This window comes from Dicentrarchus labrax, unplaced genomic scaffold (assembly GCF_905237075.1).
Source record: "Dicentrarchus labrax unplaced genomic scaffold, dlabrax2021, whole genome shotgun sequence".
Taxonomy (NCBI): Eukaryota; Metazoa; Chordata; class Actinopteri; family Moronidae; genus Dicentrarchus; species Dicentrarchus labrax.
In genome coordinates this window covers 16,787,987-16,810,539 of record NW_026136715.1, presented here as the reverse complement: position 1 = coordinate 16,810,539, position 22,553 = coordinate 16,787,987, and the positions used below count along the sequence as shown (strand labels likewise).

Genomic DNA, 22,553 nt, shown 5'->3' with positions numbered 1-22,553 from the left:
CTGAATATTATAATATATGATATGATTACAGTCCACTATGTGAATCTTATTCTCAGTGTGTGTGATGAAAACATTATGTACAGTATGTGTGCTACCACTGGTGAAACAGTCATACATAAAATCAGACACGTAACCAGTCGTCCAGTTCTTCCTTTTAATGACGCACAGCACTTCATGTCCACAAAGTACCTTCCTGGATTGTAATAGGAACTCCAGTCTCATCTGTGTGACACTTTTATTAACACAGTGGTGGATCAAACTGTGAATCAAGCAAAGCTATAATAAATCACAATGATGGCAGTAATAGAGACTAACAGCTTCCATTGTAACAAAATGAGGGTAGAAGCCAAACAAATGCTAGAACAAAAGTATGGAGTAGTTAGTAACAGATTAGAGATCAGTCAATTGTTTATGAAAAAGTTACCAGCTAGCTAAGGCTATACAACTGCTAGTATATTGGCTTTGGCACAACATAGGACCTTTTTGGGCGTTTTATTAGAAACATTACAAACAAGCAGCCGCAGGACAAAGAAAAAACAACATGTTCTTTCAGGGAAAAGATAATAAATTCTACAAGTCTAACAGTTTTAAATGCTCTAAAGGGGTATATCGAACTACATTCAACATAATGTTCAGCTCTTAGGCTAAAACAGTAAATTTAACCTTAACATTGTGACATGATGAAGCACAACTTAATGCAAAATAGATTCAATAAAATTGCTTTCATACATCATAAATAATCTCATGTTGGCAACTGAATTATTTTTCCAATCAACTATTAAACATTCATTGTAATAACACGTTTTGATGCATATTGTATGTTTTAGGATTGGACTGAAATTTGGTTTTGTCTACAGTCTAGACTTTTGTTAATAATAAATGCACTTCAAGTAGTTAATATTTATTAGGTATTTTATAATTCGTACACTTAATAGCCCTGAGTTTTGTTTGTTTTAAAAAAAAGGCTGATGGAAAAAAAAATTATGTAGGGTACAGAAATTCTGCTGGCAGGTAACAGGTTGACAGAGTGATGCTTCAGTATGATTTATCACCAACGAGGCTGTATAGTCTACACCTGCAGTACCATCTGAGATAAGGGACACTTAGTTTTTGATACCTGGGTATACATATTTTAAAAAACGGAACATCTATGAGAATAACATTTTTGACTACTACGCTCTATTGATTGTATGTATGAACAACTCAAGTTTTAGTTTCCAAAATGTATCTGAGACAATATAATACCTAAATATAAAATTAATACATAGCAGTAGCAAAAAAAGGAGCAGTCAGTTTTGGAAATGTATGCCTTATAATCTACAGTATTTTTCTTTGAACAATTAGTACCAAAATGACTCATTTAATAACACTACATGTTAGACAATTTTCAAATGAGGAAACTGTGCGGTTACGATGGCCCAACCCCTCCCTCCACATTTGAAGGCTGGTTGTCTGATCTGTGGAAAGGTGTTTCCTTGTAAATGAACCAGCAGTTGCCACCCCACAGGATGAGGTTAAGAAAACCAAAAATCTGCCAAAGAATAAGACATAAGTCAAATACTGCAGGCTGTTGTGCACACAAGTTTAAGCACGTCTGGAAAAGACTAATTTGCATTCAACTCACCACTGACGCATTTAGTCTGCCCATGTGAGGCAAGGCACCTGGGCTGCACTGGTTGTCACCACTCTTGCAGACCTCAAGACGGGATACAATGTCTGAAGGACTGGTGGCCCACTTCACATCGGTCAAGCCTTTAGCCCAAGCAGAGGATGATACCAACCACAAGAAGGCAAAGGCCGCAGTCACCAACAGGTCCTTAGAGAATAAAGACAACCAGTTTAAAACCATTTAACAGTCGAAAATAGTAGCTTCACTCCAGTAGCTTCCGTGGACGGAGACTACCTAGTGCAGTATGTCGCTTAGTTGCTTGGGAACCACACCCTTCCCACTGTTTCATTTACACAACTCTGTTAAATGCTCTTTCTATGACCTCCAGGATGAGGTGGACTCAGAGATGCAACATTTTGCACACAAAGCATAATATATAAACATTGCCTGCATAGATAAAACTACATTCATCCATTCATATCAGTGGTATCACTGCTGAATTTACACAGCAGCTTAAAGAAAACTTTCCTGCTTGAAATGCAGTCTCTTGAAGTCCACACCGTGTAATTTCATCTCACTCCATTTCTAAGCTATTTATAGGCGGTGAGGAGGGCCTAGCTAAGCACAAACATTTCACCAAAACAAATGAGAATCCAGAGAAACGTACCACAATGGGTCCACGACTAGATTCTCTATATACGTGCTGGTAGCCCAAGTAGAGGACTAGTGTGGCAGTGCAGTAGAGAAAAGCCAACACTCCGATACAGACGTAAAACTGTGCAGAGGATGTGTGGTCTCCAGTCAAGAAGTAAGGAGTGGTAGTCGTTACGTTGGGTTTGCAGTCAGGAACATTATAAGGATTCTGCATCAACCTGTGTAAACACAGAATATTTAAAATTATAACAATCCTAAAAGTAAACACACACTTTAACATGAGCTGATTTCTCACTGGAAATGTGAGACTATTTGTTTGCGCGCACACACACACACACACACACACACACACACACACACACACACACACACAGACCTGAATGGGTAGGAAAAGTGTGCCTGTATTTCTTCAATGCTATGTCCCTTGCACTGGACATTGATGCTCGTGGTGCCGCTGTAACCTCCAGTCGTAGCAAAAGCAAATATGGAGAACACCTGCAGCCGCAGACACAAGATAAGAGAAGAACGTTGGCATACTAGGATGATCAGGACAGAGTGCTGCTCAAACAGTCACATATACACGTACAAACACACACACACACACACACACACACACACACACACACACACACACACACACAGACTTCCCTTTATTTTATGCAACACACTTTCAACAGGAAATCCTTCTGTTAATCACAGGATGCCATCACTGTGAAACATGTTCACAGTTCACAGCAGAAACATTTCATCATATTTAAAAGCACACAGAACTAGCAAAAGAACAGGAGCTAACATAAGTACTGAGAATTAATTATGAGGAAAGCACACATAACAACACCTACAACATTGTATTATTCGAGTGGAAATATTGTAGCTGAATATCATATTATATATATTATACATTATACATTTATTAATATTTACAGTCAATTAAAGCAAAATAAAGTATTTTTCTACGTTGCAAAACACATCCTTAGCCACAGGTGCTACACTGAGCATGCGAACACACGTTAATGATAGCAACCAATAAAGTCAACAGGCTGTCATCTTGGTGTGCTCCTCTGATATAACGTTATATTACGAATAAACCCTCTGCATACCACATTTGAATCGCTGTCACAGCTCAGAACATGAGTTGCATAGCTTCTCCAAGCGTGCAGTGGGTCACAAGACAAACAACATAATCAATTTGTTTTTTTTCCGCTACCAGGGATGGAGAGAGAAGACAACCCGCCATAGGCCATTATGGGAAAAACCTGAGCGAGGTTAGATAAAAACTTAACGTTACCCATTCTAGCAAACGGATGAACGCCAACGGCTCTTTCAGAGGTCCCAAGTCAAGACTGAACCCCGACGTCAGCACTTTCTGGTGGGAAGTAAACACACAATGTGAGGAACGAGCGGTTATACTGCGAGAGAAACTACAAACAAATAGGTGTGTTTGCTAACTAAAAAAAAAAAAAAAAAAAAAAAGAAGGAGAAGAAAAGTGTCCACTCATTTTGCGGCATAAACCGTTATTTCGCTTCCTGTCGGCGCCGTTACCTGGGCGACAGATTCCATCGTTTGTCTGCAGAAAAACACCGTTAGTGCCGATTATGAGCCTCCTTTTCCTCGGTGTTTTTAGCAGCTCGTCCGGGCTCTTCGTGCTTGTCAAACTTTTCTCCAACTTCAGCAAATCGTAGTAGGTGTCACGTGATCAGTGACGGCGCTGATCGAGAGAGAGAGAGAGAGAGGAGAGAGAGAGAGGGTTTGAAATACAGCTCAGGGCTCCTGTGTTTGAGTCTGTGTAGACTGTACAGCACATGCAGGTTAATAGGATGAAGTATTCAGATCCTTTTGCAAAAAGCAGCAGTACAATGTAAACCCCAGTAAAAGCCCTGATGTTTGATTAACAGCATCTAAAGTACTCATTATTATCAGAGTATACATTCACAAATATATTACTAAATAAAGAAATACATATATTTAATTAGTATTGCATTATTATTACTAATGTATTAATATGTAGGCTATACACAGCATTTGATGTTGTAGTCAAAGTGGAACTAATTTAACACAGTACATGTACAGTACTTGCCTCATATAATTTATATCTGAACTGAAGACAGCCTTATCACATCATTTTCACTTTATAGTTCATGCTCTACATCTCTAATCTCAAAATATGCATACTAACCCAGTTCTGTATATGCAAGTTTATCATCCATAAACCCTTTATTCCTATGTTTGCTCTGCCATCACCTACTCCTACCACAACCCTGTATATAAACCAGCTGTTTGAGTTTGCTTACATTTATTTAGCCTGATATCTTTGTATATCTGTATCCATGTTGTCCTGTAGATTGGTCCTCTGCACTGTATATTGAGAGCTACTGAGAACTGGAGTGAAATTCCCGAATATGTCAACGTAAAGTAAAGATTATTTTAATTCAGTGTATTCGTCTCATGTAATAGATTATTTTGTGTGTTTTATGTTTAAATTCAAGATATTTGAATAAGAACTACAAGGATGCGTTGCCATGAGCCACAAAAGCTCCAGGTTCCCTGTTTGTCAACTCGTTGAACATCATTCATTTTAAATTTTTTCCAATAAAGTGCACTGTAGACTAAGTGGGTTCTGTATTATTTTATAATCTTGTCACCTTATCTTGTAGTGGGGACCTTAGTTTATATTATGCTCACACTAATGATGAGTACTGGTTGGTTTCTGGGTGGGCACTGTATGGATCTTAGAGGTAACATAATGCACAGAGGGCAGGAGATGTGAGTAGAGGGTCTACATTTTTTTTAACCTTTTTTTTAGGGTGCCTTAACAAGTTAATATGTCTAAAGTTCTACTGTGTATATTTGATCGAGAGAAGATGATGGCAACAACTGAAAATAAACAAAAATACTGCTTCCAAAAAGGTGATGTGCAACCATTTTGCAAAAATGCAAATGCTTGAAATTAGAGTTTGCGGAGTGTAAAATGTCCATCTGACTGCACAGTAATGATACTTACTTTTCACTAGAGGTCGCCATTTCCACAGATACTACATGAGTATTATTAAACTAACCCTCTTTATCCAAAGCAAGCCATGTGTTTCCCATGACTCCCATCAGCGGAGGTTGAACTCATTCACACTCAGGCTGTCCATGTACTTCCTTCGGTTTGGGTCAATGTAAATGCTCTTTCTTAGGCTTGGCAAGCAGGGAAATTTAGGTACACGTGGTCTCATCCCTTAATTTTCCTACCTTCTCTCAACACACCGTGCAGTCAAAAAAGTCAAATCTAGGTCTTCGTTGAAAGGCACTGTTCTCATCCTAACAGAGTACATCTCGAAGGAATAAGAGTGGCTTTGTTCTCCACCTTTTAATAGTTGAGTGGGCTGCTATGGGGGAGGGGCTGCAACTCCATTGTACAGTCCCTTTGTGGAGGAATGCTGCTCTACAGATCAGATTGTTTGGCTTCCTGAATGAATCTGGGAATCAAGAAATACGCAAGCAAGATTAAACACACACAAAGAATATTCCTGATTATACAGGGTTGCTTAAGTTGCTAAATTGTGGATTGAAGTTCAAGGTTGCAGGCTCTTTGAAATAACTGAAACCAGTCCAACAGCGTTTTACTTTTGGTTGCGGTGAGATGACACCTTTTTTTGTTTTGGAGTTTTGCAAACTTGTCAGACAGGGTGTGCCACACCAAAGGCTAAACATGAGAATAATGAAATACCAAGCGTGACAGTCTGAACGGGTTCCTCCCCTCCTCTAGAGTTTCAGTCATCCTGTTGGTATGACTAGGCACCAATACCTCATCCCTCTCAGCTGGAGGTTTAAAGAAAAGATGACCTAGTACACCACAGCAAACCTAAAACTACATATTGTTATACTTGGATTACACTTTGTAGCCTGTAGTTTGAATATGTTCAGTCAGAATATGGCAGCTATGGGAGGGGGATTTTTCTTCCTGCAACACATGACCAGTAGTCATGAGTTTGTTATGGCCCACTGTCTCGTCACATGCACACATTTAATCAAGAGCACAGTTTCACTCATTGCAACCAACAAAATTAATACATATAATTTAAGAATGTTGCAGGTTACACAAAAACACCCGCTCTAATTAATTTACAGGAGTTAAGATCACATGATGTTGTAGGTTAGTTTCCCTATTTGCTCATGTTCTTCTTGACCATGACGAGCATAATTATAAACACACTACCTCATGTTTCAAAATTGTTTAGACTTAAAACTGAGACTGGAGTGTAGAAAAATAAATTAAATACTGTATTAACTGTGTTAATGTCTATGTAATAAGGGATTTCTTCCAAAACCTCTTCCATTAAAAAGGTGCCACTAGTCACTTTTTTTACTTGTATTTGTTAAAACAAATTTCATTAGGTTATATAACATGTTTTATACAAAGTGTTAATGTATACTTGCATAAACGGTCCATTTCAAATAAGATTGTTCCACCGGTGGATAGATTCCTCAGATTCAGTGTGATCTAATCTCTTGTTTCAGCCTCCCAACGTCACAACAGATCCAGTATTTAATCCCTGACAAAGTTAACTGTGGAAGGAATGAGTTTCACTTCACACGTTACACATGTTATCACTGTATTTAATATCAGAGACATGAGGACAAATGTCATATAATCAGACATAGCTTTATATTACCTTATACATATGCTATATTCAATTATAGTTGGGCATCTGTTGGTTTGTGGAAAGTGGAAACATAAAAATAAGTTAACATAAGCAGAAAATGGCTTTTTATTGTCGTAGACCCTGGGAAAATAAATTGGAAACTTCACAAAAATCACAAACATGACAAAAATGTATACATGTGCTTAAAATCATACTTTATTTGAGTTATAATAATCATAGTATTAATAATAATAATTATAGCAATCATAAAGCAGCATTAAGTTTCAACCCCACTAATATTGTATATATATATATATATATATATATATATATATGTTTGTAACGTCATTGTCTCCACCACATCACAGCAAATAGTGGATGAAAAATGCAATTTTTAAGCTTTAAATTAAGTTCTGGCTGGCTCTCAACCTATCTAGCATTTGACATCTGACACCGCCCCTTCCAGCCTCTTAACCAATCAGAACAGCGGATAGGTGGCTCAGAATGGGAAGTAGCCAATCAGTGGCTCCTCTCTGCATTGATAATTACGACCATTTGCCGGATCGTTACAGTGTATTATGTTGGCTACGGAGTTGCAGCGCGGATAATTGCTGTCAAATACTCCGTATAATTTAAATAATTGCGTTTTTTTCCTGATTTGATATTTTTTCCCGCAGCTGCGCGGGGGGACATAGCCGGAGCTTTGAGGGCGCTGCGCGTTTTTAAAGCCCGAAATAGTCGCTGTCAGGGCTACTGTTTTGTTGATGTCATCCGCGGCAGAGCTGTAGCGACCTTCAATTTCTAAAGGCAAGACCGGGATAAACAAAGACTCGTTTTTTGGGGTGTTCTTTTCCTCCCCTTTCTTTGTGTTGTTGTTTTTTTTATAACACTCAGCACCAAGGATGGGACTTTTGCTGCCCTGTATCCTGCTGTTATCTGCCTCCACTTTCACAGCCGGTGTGGATTTCCAGCGGGGACCCAAACCCTTCGGGCAGTCGGTTTTCGTGAGGCGTTCATACATTGAGGAGAGAGCTGCGAACATCGTCAAGAGGTCTCTGCCTGCATGGCTGTCCGCATCGCCAAAGCACAGTATAAAACGAAGGAGCGCCGAGCAGGGCGACTCCTGCGAAGCTCTTCAAGGATATGACACCAAGTTAGCAGAGAACACCCACAGTGTAAGTTACCGACCGAGGTCCTGTTACGCTTCGCACGTCTGACAATTAAAATGAGCCGAGAGGAGATGATGCGCAGGTGCTAAACAGGTGCACGGATAGGCCTAATCAGCTCGTCGGTGTCCTCAGAAACCTAGCTACTGCTGGCTTGTTTTCCACTCAACTGTGAGCCCTGAAGCCCAGGGTAACAGACAGACAGAGCTCCTCTGTAGGTTCATTTTTCCTCTCTCTTGTAAAAGAAAAAAAAAAAAAACAATTAATGCAACATGTATGAGCATTAAAATACTTTGCAGAGTCCAGGTTCTGGCAGGAGGTGGCTTTTTCTCGCCTCTCTGTTGCCCACCACTTTTGGACTGCCATGATATTTGTCTTTTTTTCTATTTGTCGCAGTGAAATACAGTGTAGTGAAACAGCAACAACGCCTATTTTCCCCATGCTTTAAGACCTATGTAGGCTACACGGAAGCAGTATCAGAACCTGAAAAGGCGCCACTAATGGCTATGACCTATATCTTGGTTCTTCTCAAAGATTCAGCTGTGTTCTCTATTTGAGGATCCCACTTTTCTCTGCCTCGCTGACAGTGAATCTGCCTGAACGTTGACAGGGAAATTGGCCCAGGGGAATGCATGTGACTGGCTGTGTGGTAGTTATTTTGTAATTAAAAGCTGTTTGTGTGGCAGTAAAAGCAGTTAGGAAGCAGTGAGTCTGGTTAAGATACACAGTGGTTATAGTATAAAACTGTAAAATCCTGGATAGGGGAAGAGAGCTAAATCTGGTGTCACCAGATGTGCAATGGATTTCACAGTTTTAGCACAGAGGAAGAGAAAGCAACCCAAATGAATGCTGCTTATAAGCTATCTACGCAACCATGCAACGCTCTCCTCCAAACAAACAGGAGGCTGACCTCAGCAGAGCCCTGTGCTGCTTATTTTCCTAGCTCCTCATTGCCATGTGATCAACTTTGCATTGCAGTCTTTGTATACTCGGCCCGTAGTCTAAAGTTGACAGAATTCCTAGAGGCTCAGCTTTGTCGCTCCCCTCGAGGTTACTGTTGCAGGTCCCACCGGTACCGAAGCTGCTTACAGCATGAGCTGCTGAAGGAGACCTGCCTTAAACAGTGCATGTTCACATAGTTGAGGAAGAATGTGCCACTGAATGGGTTTCAGGAAGCAAGGTGTTTATGTAAGGCAGCTGGAATCTGTCTGAAAATGAGAGGGAAATTATTTTTGTTGGAGCCACAATGCTAAATTCACATTATTTGCACAAAACTATTTATAGAGTGAAAATCTGATTCGTGTCCTCAGTTGTAATGTGGTATTCAGTAGTTGTATTGAAGGCTCTGCTGAGTGCATTTGGCTTGGAACCTTGTGCTTCCTGAAATGCTTGTCTGGTCTGATAAGTGGTGCTTCAGCAATGTACCAGTCAAAGCAAAAATACAGTCTGCAGGTAAAAATGCACAATGCAAATGTCAATCTCTGTTTGTCAGCTACGCTCAAACAGCTGTTCCTCTGATAGTTCAGTATCACTGACGCAGCTATTTAGACATACTCCTCAACTGCTGCTGTTATTTTTAATGTATTTTATCTGTTTTTTCCTCAGTATACCTTCAATGACCTGAGTGGGTCAGTGTCGCTGGCCTGGGTTGGAGATGGCACAGGGGTGAGTGTTATACTCTTCTTTAGTTGCATCTAACATATCTATCATGCAGTGTTGTTCCACTGTGACATGAGTGGGACAAATTTGGCTGGATGATTCAGTGAACCGTATGAAAGTGGCAGGGTAGTCTGCCTGCAAAGAGCCTTATAGATTACATAATGAATTCTCTCACATCAGGAGAGAATCATTCACATAAATAAATGATCCACGCTCCATTTTCCTGAAGCTGAATCTTCTTTCTTGGCAGGTCATCCTGGCTTTGACCACTTTTCAGGTTCCCTTCTTCATGATAAGACTTGGGCAGTCCAAACTATATCGCAGGTAACTCTTATGATCTCACCTGTTACAAATAGTGCACGGCTTGTATTTGATGTGCTTTTAATGTTTGCTGCAACCAATTCGTCTGCCAGTGAGAACTACGGGAAGTCATTCCAGGATGTGACCAACCTCATCAACAACACCTTCATCAGATCAGAGTTTGGAATCGCTATCGGTCCCGAGAACTCTGGGAAAGTACGTCACGCCCTCTTCCTCTGCCTCATTTACTTTATGCAGTCACCTAGAGCTCCTACAGATTTTGTGCTTCTGTTACCTGTGCCTAAATTAACATTTTATCATCTGGTACAATTTCATCAGTCTGAATTTTGGACTCTGCCTTTGTAGGTTATCCTGACAGGAGAAGTGTCTGGAGGTCACGGGTCTCGGATCTTTGTCTCCGATGACTTTGGAAAGAGTTTTAGCCACCAGGACCTGCCCTTCATCCCCCTGATGCAGATCACATACAACCCTGACAATTCCAATGTGCTGATGGTCCTCAGCAACAGTGTAAGTAGGGAATGTTGCAGAGCTTTGTTTTGTTTGGAAAGCAACCACTTTGGATGTAAGTTAGCTAGTTTACATAAACCCATTGAGAGGGTGAACAACCTATATTCATGGCCTGTTGTAAAACACTTGATGGCCAACATCAACAAGAGTGTCCTTGGTCAATGATTTTTTATGTGTTTGCACAGAGTTCATTTATTAACATGGCTATGGTGTCTTCTGTGTGACCTGTGTAAACAGTGTCATTGCAATTGAACTGAGTTCATCGTTTAATAAACCTTTCTGTGCTCAGAATGAACTGTGGCTGTCTGAAGATTTTGGCAGCAACTGGAAAAAGCTCCACGACATGGTGTGTCTGGTGAAATGGTAAGAGACGAGACACATTGAGGATATTAGCACCTATATCAGGTGCTCAGTGAACAATCAGTAGTGTTATTCAATATCCCCAAGTGTCTGTGTCTCAGGAAAGTATTCCTGTTCAGTGTGATTAGGGAGGAGTGTAAGGTCCCCATTCCTATTGGTCTGGCATATAGCAAAGATTTTATGATATCTTAGTCAGTTCCAGTAAGTATTTACTTTAGTTTTACTTCCTCCAACAAGTGAATTAGTACATATAATGACAGTGGAGTTCACCTCTCTTTACTTTAATGGTGATCAAAGCCAATTTAAACAAGTTTGATATTTTTCAAACTTATGTTAACTTTGTAATATGGTTAATTAATAACCAGTTAATAACCAGACACAAACATATTAGTTATATTATTATTATCATCATATTTTTCTTTTTTGTTGTTGCGTTTGACTGTTATTGTTCAAAACAGGCAATAAAACTGCATTGCAGTCAATGACTGTTCAACTGGCTCTGTTGTAGCCAAACCCTCAGAGCGCTATTGTTGTTTTAGAGGCACTTCCTGCTATGTATCACCTAGTAACCTTGGCAGCTCCAAATATCTTTTTAGTTTGGATTTTAACACTGTGTTTTTCACGGTCACTGTGTGTGAGAACTCTATGTACAAAACAGTCTTCCTGAAACATAACCTTTTATTAAAAGACGCTGTTCTGAAAAGGCTCCAAGAAAATGGGTCATTCTCAACTGGGACAGGAGCTTTCTGAAGTCAAAACACTACACTCCAAAGACAGCACATATTTAAGAAGGGCATGGGCGTATGCTGGCTATATTTGATAAAGCATGTCATGTGACGCTCAACTTCACAACAAAGCAAACACTATTATGGAAATAGATTGTTAGTGCACAAAGAGTCCTGTATGAGACCTGATTTCTTCCTTGTGATGTAGGCACACTGAGAACTGTCACACCCCTATCAACAAAGCAGTCCACTTCTATTTTGCTTACTTATCCTTGACTCTGTTGACTCAAATGTGAAATTGTTGGTATTTTCCACTCTTATTCTAGGGGAAGGAAAAATACCATCTTCTTAACAGCCAGCCTCAACGGATCCTGCAGTAAGTCATCACGTTATTAGAATTTGCATGTTCAACTTTTGTGTACATACATGGAGATTACTGAGTATATATTTTAAAATGTATAAAGAGAGTTTAAAAGATCAGTGAGATAAGTAACTGAATATTGGATTATGAATAAAAAGATTGAAATGACAAATGATATCAAGATAAGAGATGATCCTGATGATCCTTTAGTGTTGTATTTCTCTTTACTATATGAAGCTATTAATTGCACTTGTTTTTATACTAACTTTGTTGCACTTTCATTTCTAAGTTATGTTTTTTTAAGCTATGTTTTTTTTTCTTTTTCAGATGATCGGGGAATGTTGGAACTGCGGAGGATAACGGACTACGGTAAAACCACCAAGACTGTCGCCAGTAAGGTCTACTCCTTCGGCCTGGGTGGGCGCTTCCTCTTTGCCTCTGTTATGACAGGCAAGGTCAGTATATAGTTGGTTGCAAATCACCAGCAGATACAGAAACATGATCAGGCAAATCTAGGGGCAAAATATTGATTGTTTAGATCATTTGTGTTTGTAAGAAAAAGCTTCAGCCTACTCAGTATGAAATACAGTATGCAGTTGATCTACACTGTATTAGGCAAATGTTTGTTGTAGTATTTGTATATTTCAAATTGATAGTTTTGCTATCTCTGTTAGTGGCTTTAAAGAGAAGTCTTTGGTTAAGTATCACGTATAAGAAAATATAGCTATTTATGGAAATTTAAAGGGGAATGTCACCAATTTTACACATTAATGTCTGTCACATCAGGTCTTGGGGTCATCTTATTTTCCCACCTCTTTCTCTGCAGGGCACAATGAGGATGATCCACGTGTCAGTGGACCAGGGCGAGACGTGGAACATGGCCCAGCTGCCCCCTGTTGGTCACGAGCAGTTCTACTCCATCCTGGCAGCGAACGATGAAATGGTCTTCATGCATGTCGATGAGCCCGGAGGTCAGTCCAGACAGAAACCTCACCTGTTCGCTCTTCATATTGTATAACAGAGCAATAATAATAACAAACTGTAATGCAAAGAAAATATTAATTGCAAGAGCTTTTGTCTATGTCGTGAACTTGAGTCTTGTTATCAAGACAATTTTTTACTATCATCCGTGCAATCCTGCATCTGAATTTTCTTATCTTGCAGTATGTGTGAACCAATTTGTGTTTTTTTCCCTACAGATACAGGGTTTGGTACCATTTATGTATCAGATGACCGGGGCACTGTCTACTCCAAGTCATTGGAGCGCCACCTTTACACCACCACGGGGGGCGATACAGACTTCACTAACGTCACCTCCCTGCGAGGAGTTTTCATCACCAGTGTCCTGGCAGAAGGTAGCTCTATTCATGTGCCTGTGGTTAGATAAATGAATAGCAACACATGCCTGTACTCAGATTCCCCTCAGAAAACACACACATGTATGACTTCTCCATTACATACTGGAGGCAGGGCGTTAGGTAAATATTTAATTAGCTGTTCAGTGTTAGATGTGCTGTCTGTCTGAAGCAACTGGCTGACACTTCACCAGAAATACCTTGCATCGCCAGTTAACTCTTAACTGTCATGTCTCATACTCACAATATTTTTTGTCGGAAAATCAACATTTTTCCCTTATATTTATATCTTTTTCTTATCTCCATTCTTCTGTACGACCAGTCTGCTGTGGTTTCATGATTAATACCAGGGTGGTATGGGTCTGTCAGATTACTTGCTTAGTTATATTTTGGGGTATCAAATCTTTATTTGCACACATTGTTTTTGGATATGAGTATCAGCAAAATGCTTAAGACTGTCTATAAATGTGGCGTCTTCTTGTTCCAGATAACTCTGTGCAGTCTGTGGTGTCCTTTGATCAGGGAGGGGAATGGGTTCCTCTGAGGAAACCTGCCGACAGCAAGTGTGATGCTACAGCCAAAGACCCAGACAAGGTAAAGAGAGGAAGGTGGTGTGAAAAATGAAAGGTACAAAGTCAGTCGTCTTGATGAAAGCTCTAGTTTATAGGGTTAGGTTGTATTCCATTGTAAGATAATAATGAATGTGTTTTGATGAAATGTATCCTTTTTAATTGCAGTGCCAAAAGGTCAAACACAGCACATGTATTGTGGCCTTTGTTATTTTTCATGGTGTTGCGTTGGTACTATAAACAGTAAGAAACCACATGCTGCTTATGTTTGTGTCTACAGTGCAGTCTCCACATCCACGCAGCCTACAGTATTGCTATGAGGCTGAATGTCCCCATGCTGCCTCTGACTGAACCAAACGCAGTGGGTCTCATCTTAGCTCATGGTAATTTTCACTTTAGAGCTTTTTTTTGGTACATAAACTGAAAGTTATTAAATTGAGGGTTTTGGTCATCTGACCATTTCTGTGTATCTCATCAGGGAGTGTTGGCGATGCCATCTCAGTGATGAAGCCTGATGTGTATGTGTCTGATGATGGGGGGTACACCTGGATAAAGGCCCTCGAAGGGCCCCATCACTACGCTATTCTGGACTCTGGAGGGCTACTGGTTGCTGTGGAGCACAGCGTCAATCAACCTATCAACAAGATCAAGTGAGTTACAGTTAAAGGGAATGGAGGAGTTTGGGTTGGACCTTTTATTTGCTAATGTTTTATATATATATATACTGTGAATTGCATGGACCGCTCCCTTTCATATGTTATTGCTTTACTTAAGTTGAATTAATGCTAATGTTTGTACCTTCTTCAATATCCTGACAGGTTTTCTACTGATGAAGGACAGTGCTGGGGTGTGTACACTTTTACCAAAGACCCTATTTACTTTACTGGTCTGGCATCTGAGCCTGGAGCTCGTTCCATGAATGTCAGTATCTGGGGCTACAGAGACTCCCTCCTCAGCCAGTACTGGATCTCAATCACCATCGACTTCAGGGATCTTCTCACCAGAGACTGTGAGTGACATGATAATATGTTTGATACAACAAACTGATTTGAATGCACTTCTGTAAATTTAGTAAATAATAATTTATTTATACATTTTGCAATGTGTTTGAGATCCTATGTAAATGCGGTCCAAAATATTGATGTTTGCAGGTGACGACAATGACTATGTGCAGTGGTTGGCCCACTCTGATGACATCAGTGACCCCAATGATGGGTGCATGCTGGGCTACAAAGAGAAGTTCCTGCGTCTCAGGAAGGACTCTGTTTGCTGGAACGGACGGGATTACGAGGTCAACACTCAGCCAACCCCGTGTCCGTGCACCCTGGACGACTTCCTCTGGTAAGACATGTGTCCCAAACATACTAGTTCTATACAACATATACTACATACTAATTATCATAGTATACTCTTTTTGCACATAGTACACAAAACAATCTGTAGACTTGATGCTGCTTTATGCTGACAAGAAGTGATACAACTCGAGCAATGTCAGACGTCCATCAAACTAAGCTGACTGCGCCCGTTTGTTACACAGAAGCATCTGGGAAGTCATTGTTGAAGTACACTATCAAAATAAAAATCTGTGATCAGATTAACCATCTGTCTATCACCATGTATCAGCTTCCAGCAGTCAGATCAATAAACCATATAATGTAGTCAAACTCTTACAGAAGCTAGTCTGGAAAAGAGTGAAAACATCTTTCCCACCAAGAAAAGCCTTCAGTGCCGTTTTTGCTCTTTTTTCAATAAAGAAATACTCTCAAGTTCTGATATAACTGATGCTAGCAGCATCTAAGCTAAGCTCTACAGGAGCTTATCGCTGTGTGACACCTAGCATCCACTGCTTTAGCTGCCTGTAGTTCCTCAAAGGACATCGATTGGTTTGGTGTCACTGTAGTTTGGCAAGATGAATTTTGTGATCTTACAAGTCCAGCTGCCTCACAGGGTTACCATCAAACTACAACTTCACAAATAGAAAGCCTATAGCTTAATAGAATGTCTGTCTTAACATTTAATACTTTTTTGTTTTACAATATCTTTTAGAAGCTGTTTAAGCATTTCCCCTATTTCCTTTGTGCATTACATTGTGGGAGAATATTATACATCAACAGCACAATGAGAAATGAACCATGTTTAGTATGCATTCTGTATACTGAGTATTCTCATTTTTCCGGAGTGGATACACTATATACTTATAACCTGCTTGGAAGTATCTATATCTATAGCATGGATTTGGGACATGCTGTTTGTCTTGTATGCTTAAACACAACTCGGTGTCTGTAGATGAGATGTCAGAAGGTTAGATTTAAACATACTTTTGGGGATTATGTACTTGTTTGTACTTGTTCTGGGTGTTGACTACCAAAATATCCTGAAGAGGTAGAAGTACTGCTAACTGGCTGTCATAGCTTTTGTTGAAAGTAAAATTACTTGTGTAAAGGTGTAAGATTGCTCATTTATAGATGCACTTTGAAACATAAAATACACTCACTTGAGGAAGAGGAAGACTCCACATTAGCACATTACAAAGTGACACTGGAAACCAGTGTGAAAGCATTTTCCATAAGTAAAAATAAAATGTGGCTTAAAACCAAACTCAAAAAGTTCTAAGCCAAACAATTATTCATATCTAGAGGCAAGAGTAAATGTAGGTTATTTCTTCCTCCCTTGTTAACCACACCGACTCTTTGCAGTGACTTTGGATACTACCGTCAGGAGAACAGCTCGGAGTGTGTGGAGCAGCCGGACCTGAAAGGCAAAGTGCTGGAGTTCTGTCTGCACGGCGAAGAGGAGAAACTACAGACTAGTGGGTAAGCCTCCAGCTTCAGTCCAGCAGACTTCTGTGTCACAATTTTTAGTTTAAAACTGGTTTATTATATATCATTAACATCAACAAATAAATGAAGATATTACCTGACAAACGGGCAATGTCTTTTTGACAAGCTGTAGGAGGCAGCAATAAATGTGTTGACTCTTTTGCTTTAACTTTACATTATCTTTATTTATTCTCTCGTGTTTTACCAGGCTTACCTGAGTAGTGATGGAAATTAAAAGGTTATTTTTGCGGTAAAAGTATTAATTCTTTATTTACAATTATAAAAACAGATACTATGTTTTATAAAGTGTAAAACATTTTCTACAAGGCTATCACCACAGACACATTTTACTGTAGAGAGACTGATAGATGATTGTTCTCAGTGTTTGTTGATGCGGATGAGGAAGTCATTGTCATGTAGAGATCAGTCAGAGGAAGCAGATGAGAGTGAGGTTCATGTTTTCAAGGAGGAAGAGTGAACGCTGACTAAAAATGCTAATGCTTGTCATGTTTGCCTCACTTCCCAGTGCACCCAAGCAGACTTAACAGAAAATCAATAATTGTCACACAAAAGATGTGAAAATCCAGTTAAAGCTTTATGTGTACTAGGTGGGGTAGGCTGATTAATTTATATGTGGGTATTTGTAGTGATGGATAAATTAACACTTGCAATAACTATGAACTGTTTTGGGCTAATTTCCAATTGAAAGAGCCAAAACAAGTATACCGTTTTTTAAATCTTAAAGGATGTAAACATTCCTTTGTTCTCTGAAGCCAAATGGACCCCAAAAAACATTATCTTGCCTATTTAAGGAAGAATCTGCATATCAGTCAACACCATGTACAAACCTGGCTAATTATCGTGCACTCTTGATTGTGTCTTTCGTTCACAGCTATAGGAAAATCCCTGGAGATAAATGTGAGGGAGGAGAGATGCCTGAGCGTAAAGAGATCGACCTCCGTAAGAGATGTGTGAGCGACCTGGTGGGCCCAGAACTTCTGGTCAGTAGTTGTGCATATTAAGATTTCTTATTCCTTTTTGTTTGTTTTCCTGCACTATATTTTGTGCCTTTACTATCATTGTTTCCTAATTGTTTGGTCTGTTGATATTTTTACAGATAGACAGTCCCTCCTCCAAGTCTGTACCCATTGTGATAACAGTCATCATCATCATGCTGCTTAGCATCGCAGCAGGCGTTGTCTTCGTCAAGAAATATGTCTGTGGTGGCAGGTTAGTGTATCTTTTTAACATTTATAGTCCGGTTCATAACCAAAGCCTGTCCACAGGAGAGCAAGTCCTTTTCTTTCACTGCACTTTATTGAGTTTTATGTGTTGAATGTATTTTTCTGTGACCTGACCGTATCTTGAATGTGCCCTGCAGGTTCTTGGTTCACAGGTACTCGGTGCTGCAGCAGCACGTTGAGGACAATGCTGTTGACGGGGTGGACGACCCGCTGGAGACCAACCACACTCACAATGGCAAGATCGAGTTTCATGACGACTCAGATGAGGTACAGTAGATACCTTTTCCTCCCTTGTACACTGACTAAGATAGAAGCATGGGTACCAGCAGGCTGTTCCTCTAAAACTGGGTCATTGTTTTGCAGTAGAATTACTAGCATACGTGTGTGTAGATATTGAGAGAACGAAAGGAGTTAAAGACATGAAAAACAAAAGCTAAGGAGGATGTTTTTCTTAGTAGCTATGATTTCTTCTTCATTAGACATCTCAGACACACTTTTGTAGAGGGCTTATGTAGTTGAGTGAAGGTTGACAAGAAAAGGATGTACCAAAATATAAATAAATAAATAAATAAAAATAAAATCTGCAACACACTTGATGCTGAGGACAGATAACTTGAATCATTGTTGTTAAGAACACCAGAGAATAATTGCTACTGTTAAATTGCATGTCATGCATGTTATTTAGCCGGGCAATGTCAGACCAAGTGGCAAATGCAAAATAGTCTGGAACCTCTCAGTTCATTTATGATTTCCAAGGGGCATTAACAATGGGCACAGACCAAAAGGCCTCTTGACACATGGAATAGACAGACAAAGAGCAATAAAACGTGTTACAAAGTTGGACCAGGGCTTGGTCTTTTTTTTTCAGCTGGAAAGAAAATGATGGCCTGCTCACAAACTTTCTCAAATTATAGCTAAACTGCACACTGAAATGTGTTTCTGAAAACATTTGAGATGAAAAATAGGCAATGCAGAAACAGAATCTTGATTCATGTTTTATCAGCAATGGCTAGTTTGACAGTTTGATCTGAGTTTCTTAATGATAGGCAAATGTGTTACAAACCTTTCAGTGCTCCCTGTACTGCAATTCCTTGTTACTTATCAGCTGACCTATATACTGATACAGAAATACATGTGAAAAGCTAATATTTGCTGATACATCGTCCCAAACAGACACCAGACCCTCATGCTTTGCAGCTTTGCACTATATTGTTTACAATGTTTAAACACAACAGCAATTTAAGAGTGAGTCAGGCATTGTAGCTTTTTTTTTTTTTTTAAACATATATTTACATTATTGCTACAAAGTTAGGACATTAACTTGAATTCACCTATAACTAGGTCAGATGAGTAATGGAGTTAGGTGTGTTTGTACACATAACCATAATGGTTTCTTTGTTTGTTCACCTGTGTTCATTTATGGCTTCATTGGCTTCTTATTTTCTTGTCTTTAAACAGGACCTGCTTGAATAGCAGGCACAACCTGTTATGCAACCGAGCAACGGGTTTCCAGTCCTCGCCGTGGCCGGCCGCTGTTCCTGTCACTCTTCTGTCTCCAGCTACTTCTTCCTTTCACCTTCTAGTATGAACTTTGGCCTCAGCTACCAGACAAAGAGTCTGTCTTAATCTGCTGTCATCTATGAAGAGTAATGAATGTACGGAGGCTTCCTGGGACTAACATCACAGTTGAGGAGAACTATGAAGAAGGTCTTGTAATGTTGTGCTTCAGTTATTGATTCTATTGATTGAGTTTGAATCTCCAAGTTATTTATTTTAGAGAATGAAGAACTGGTGCAGCAACTTGAACTGCTGACAGAGCCAGAGTAATGGGTTTTTGAAGCAAAGCTAGTTGTATAAATCCACCACCATTGCATTACGGGTCCTGCTCCTGGAAATACTTCCCACTTCTATAGATCCGTGTCCTTTTTTCACACGCATTGTACATAAACCTGCTTTTCTTTGCCATTTTTTGATGTGGTATCAAATGGGTAGGTGTTGAAAAGGTTGCTGTTGGTAGCTGGTTAAATACTCTCCCAAACCACTTGAGTCTTACTCCCTACTTTTAAAAAAGTATTTGTTGGTCAAAAAGTGTACCCCGGATGGCCAAGAGTATGTAAATTTTAGGTTTTTAGCCTCCTCCTCTGGGTACCGATTTGTGAAATCCCCTGTTGTAGTCTGTATTTGGAATACAAGCCTGCATACTTTTGGTACTCCATGGCACTGAGATCCATGGTTGAAGTAATAAGACGCAAGTGGAAATTTACCACTTGCATTTGGTTCATAGCAATAACATGTTTAGATTCAGTATCTTGTCCGTGCACGTTAACTAATCCTATTGGCACGATATCTCGGATGTGTCCAGTTGTTCCGTATGATGAATGGACATTTCATTGCGTGAAACACACAACATGTATAAGATGGTAAAGTGTCTGTTTCAAGACAGGATTTGTTCAAAAGCACAAGGTCCTTTGAATGCCTAGAGTTTGTAGTTTAACATTTTTCCTAAACGTGACCTAATGATTAACGTGATAAGACTGTCATAATCACTGTAGTCACATTCAAGTCGTGTTTATAATCATTTGAGCGTTTTTTGTACGAACAGACTTTTGAACTCATGTAACAAATGACAAATTGTTGTTCGAATATGTTCAGAGATGACAGAAATTATTATAGTTTGATAGTAAATATCTACAGATATTTTTTACATCCAATTCAGATGAATACATCAATATAATCTGATAACAGAAGCACAGGAGCAATGCGAAAAAACAATTCACTTATGTAAATGTTGTATAGCATAATTAACACTGTAGCCTGTTAGTTAACAGACATGGTTGTGTAAGACTGTTTTTTTTTATTGGTATTTACATCTGAGGTGGAGCAAATAACAGGGTTATTAAACGTTTCTCATCTGTGTCTTATACAGTTAACTGCTGTTTTCTTTGTAATCATCCTGATACTACTGTCGTTTTGGAACTAGACTGGATTGACCAATGCCTCTCAACAGATCTGTCTCGTCTCTCTTACATGTTTTTTTTTTTCTTTTTAAATGTCTGTTGCACAAATATTTGTCTGTCCCGTGTTAAATATGTTGCTTTCGTACAGGCTTTATTTATTTGTGACTAGCAGATTCTGAGTGCAGTAAATTGGATGTGGTTATACAAGTGCCTGGTGTGAGGATTTGATGTGAGGCCCTCCCAATGTGTGGCCAGCGTCTATTTACTGATAATTATTTATATCAACTTGTGTGCAGCCAGTTTCATCCAGTTTGTCAGTGACACCCCTAAGTTGCAATTGCCTAAGATGAATCCTTGAGCAGTGAAGGAATTGTCTGTTTCATACAAACTCCTATTGAACTGCATGTGTTCAATAGTATGTAAATCCACACAGCTTTGTAAAGAAAATATCCTACAATAACCTGGTTATTCACTTTTGTTTCGTGGCATGAGACTAAATTCTGGCTGTGAAACTTTGACAAGAGAGTCAACTCAAATAAAAAATACAGATTGAATACAGGGTTATTATGTAGCTGCTGTACACTGGGAGACACTCGGCGAGTTCTTATTTAATGATGATTTATTGCATTAGGTGAAGGTAACACATTTTTCTTAAAGTTTAAAACTGCTGTATAAATTAATAAGTCAATGTGATGGTTCTGTAAATATACAAGGTTACATCTTTGTATCTGCTATGTTTCTCTCTTCTGTATATTTGAGGCAATTTTCTTTGGGTTTGCCAATAAATTCATATGTTCCTCTAGTGCTTTTGTCACCGCTTATTTTTTACTTACAGCAATGTGAAAAAGGGCTGAGAAAATGGAGCCCGGAAGAAAAATTGCAAAATACCTCGTTGTGGCTGACCGATGTGGTTTACATTGTGGTTTCTGTTGCAGCCTGTCAGTCATCAGTCAATGAATACTTTCAGTTTACAGAGATCAGTTACCAAAACACATTCTGGTTGTAGGATGGCTGCTGCTGCTTCTGAAAGTACAACTTGAGTTTCATCTGTGTTCTCTACCTACTTCTACATATACATATATATTCCTGAATATACATACAGTTTATGGAAATGCAGTGAGTAAATGCAGAGCAAATTTCATAAGTAAAAGTACTAATACCTCACTGAATAATTAACTTTCATCAGTAAAAGTATAATAAGGGAAATGTGCTTAAAGTAATAAAAGTAAAAGTACTTGGCCCCTGTGACTTTTATACTATTACTTATTGTATCATTAGATTATTTTAACTCATGCATTCATTTTAAAGCAGGACTTTACTATTGTGGTTGTTGAGGTGGAACTCATTTTGAACTATTTTTACAGGACTACAACTAATGATTACTTTCATTATGGATTAATCTGCTGATTATTTTCTCCATTAATCAATATTTTTATTGGTAAAAATTCTGCAACCTTTACAATGTTTGTTTTGTCCAACCAATAGTACAAAATTCTTAATCGTTAAGAATAAATCAATGTATTAAAATAATTAAAAGGAAAAGAAGCAAATCTTCACATTATTGAAACTGGAACCATGAAATGTTTTATGTGAAAAATGGATTAATCGACTAATTGTT

The 22,553-nt window shown here is 39.1% G+C and overlaps 2 protein-coding genes across 2 annotated transcripts; one reads left to right on the top strand and one right to left on the bottom strand.

Annotated features, from left to right (window-relative positions):
• Nucleotides 1–140: 140 nt before the first annotated feature.
• On the bottom strand, nt 141–3,972 carry sypl2b (synaptophysin-like 2b). Its single transcript, XM_051425652.1, has 6 exons — nt 3,807–3,972; nt 3,552–3,629; nt 2,640–2,758; nt 2,277–2,481; nt 1,625–1,816; nt 141–1,531 (listed from the first exon to the last, which is right to left on the bottom strand). Exons 1-6 carry the CDS (start codon nt 3,822–3,824, stop codon nt 1,409–1,411), a joined length of 735 nt encoding a protein of 244 aa, XP_051281612.1. The 5' UTR covers nt 3,825–3,972; the 3' UTR covers nt 141–1,408.
• Nucleotides 3,973–7,449: 3,477 nt separating this feature from the next.
• On the top strand, nt 7,450–21,737 carry sort1b (sortilin 1b). The gene is made up of 20 exons (XM_051426318.1): nt 7,450–8,067; nt 9,664–9,723; nt 9,968–10,041; nt 10,131–10,233; nt 10,384–10,545; nt 10,835–10,908; nt 11,957–12,006; nt 12,319–12,446; nt 12,818–12,962; nt 13,191–13,346; nt 13,834–13,940; nt 14,196–14,298; nt 14,394–14,565; nt 14,734–14,924; nt 15,067–15,256; nt 16,612–16,728; nt 17,627–17,735; nt 17,852–17,964; nt 18,116–18,245; nt 19,437–21,737. The coding sequence occupies exons 1-20, from the start codon at nt 7,795–7,797 to the stop codon at nt 19,449–19,451; spliced, it is 2,472 nt and encodes an 823-aa protein (XP_051282278.1). The 5' UTR covers nt 7,450–7,794; the 3' UTR covers nt 19,452–21,737.
• Nucleotides 21,738–22,553: the final 816 nt, after the last annotated feature.

Excerpts from the sequence above, each read along its gene's own strand:
- sort1b (XM_051426318.1), top strand. The coding sequence starts at position 7,795 with ATGGGACTTTTGCTGCCCTGTATCCTGCTGTTATCTGCCTCCACTTTC. Across the intron at positions 14,299-14,393 it reads GGGTCTCATCTTAGCTCATG|GGAGTGTTGGCGATGCCATC; the intron begins GTAATTTTCACT and ends GTATCTCATCAG. Across the intron at positions 16,729-17,626 it reads GAGAAACTACAGACTAGTGG|CTATAGGAAAATCCCTGGAG; the intron begins GTAAGCCTCCAG and ends TTTCGTTCACAG.
- sypl2b (XM_051425652.1), bottom strand. Across the intron at positions 2,759-3,551 it reads TCATCCGTTTGCTAGAATGG|GTGTTCTCCATATTTGCTTT; the intron begins GTAACGTTAAGT and ends CTGCGGCTGCAG. Across the intron at positions 1,532-1,624 it reads GCAGACTAAATGCGTCAGTG|ATTTTTGGTTTTCTTAACCT; the intron begins GTGAGTTGAATG and ends ATTCTTTGGCAG.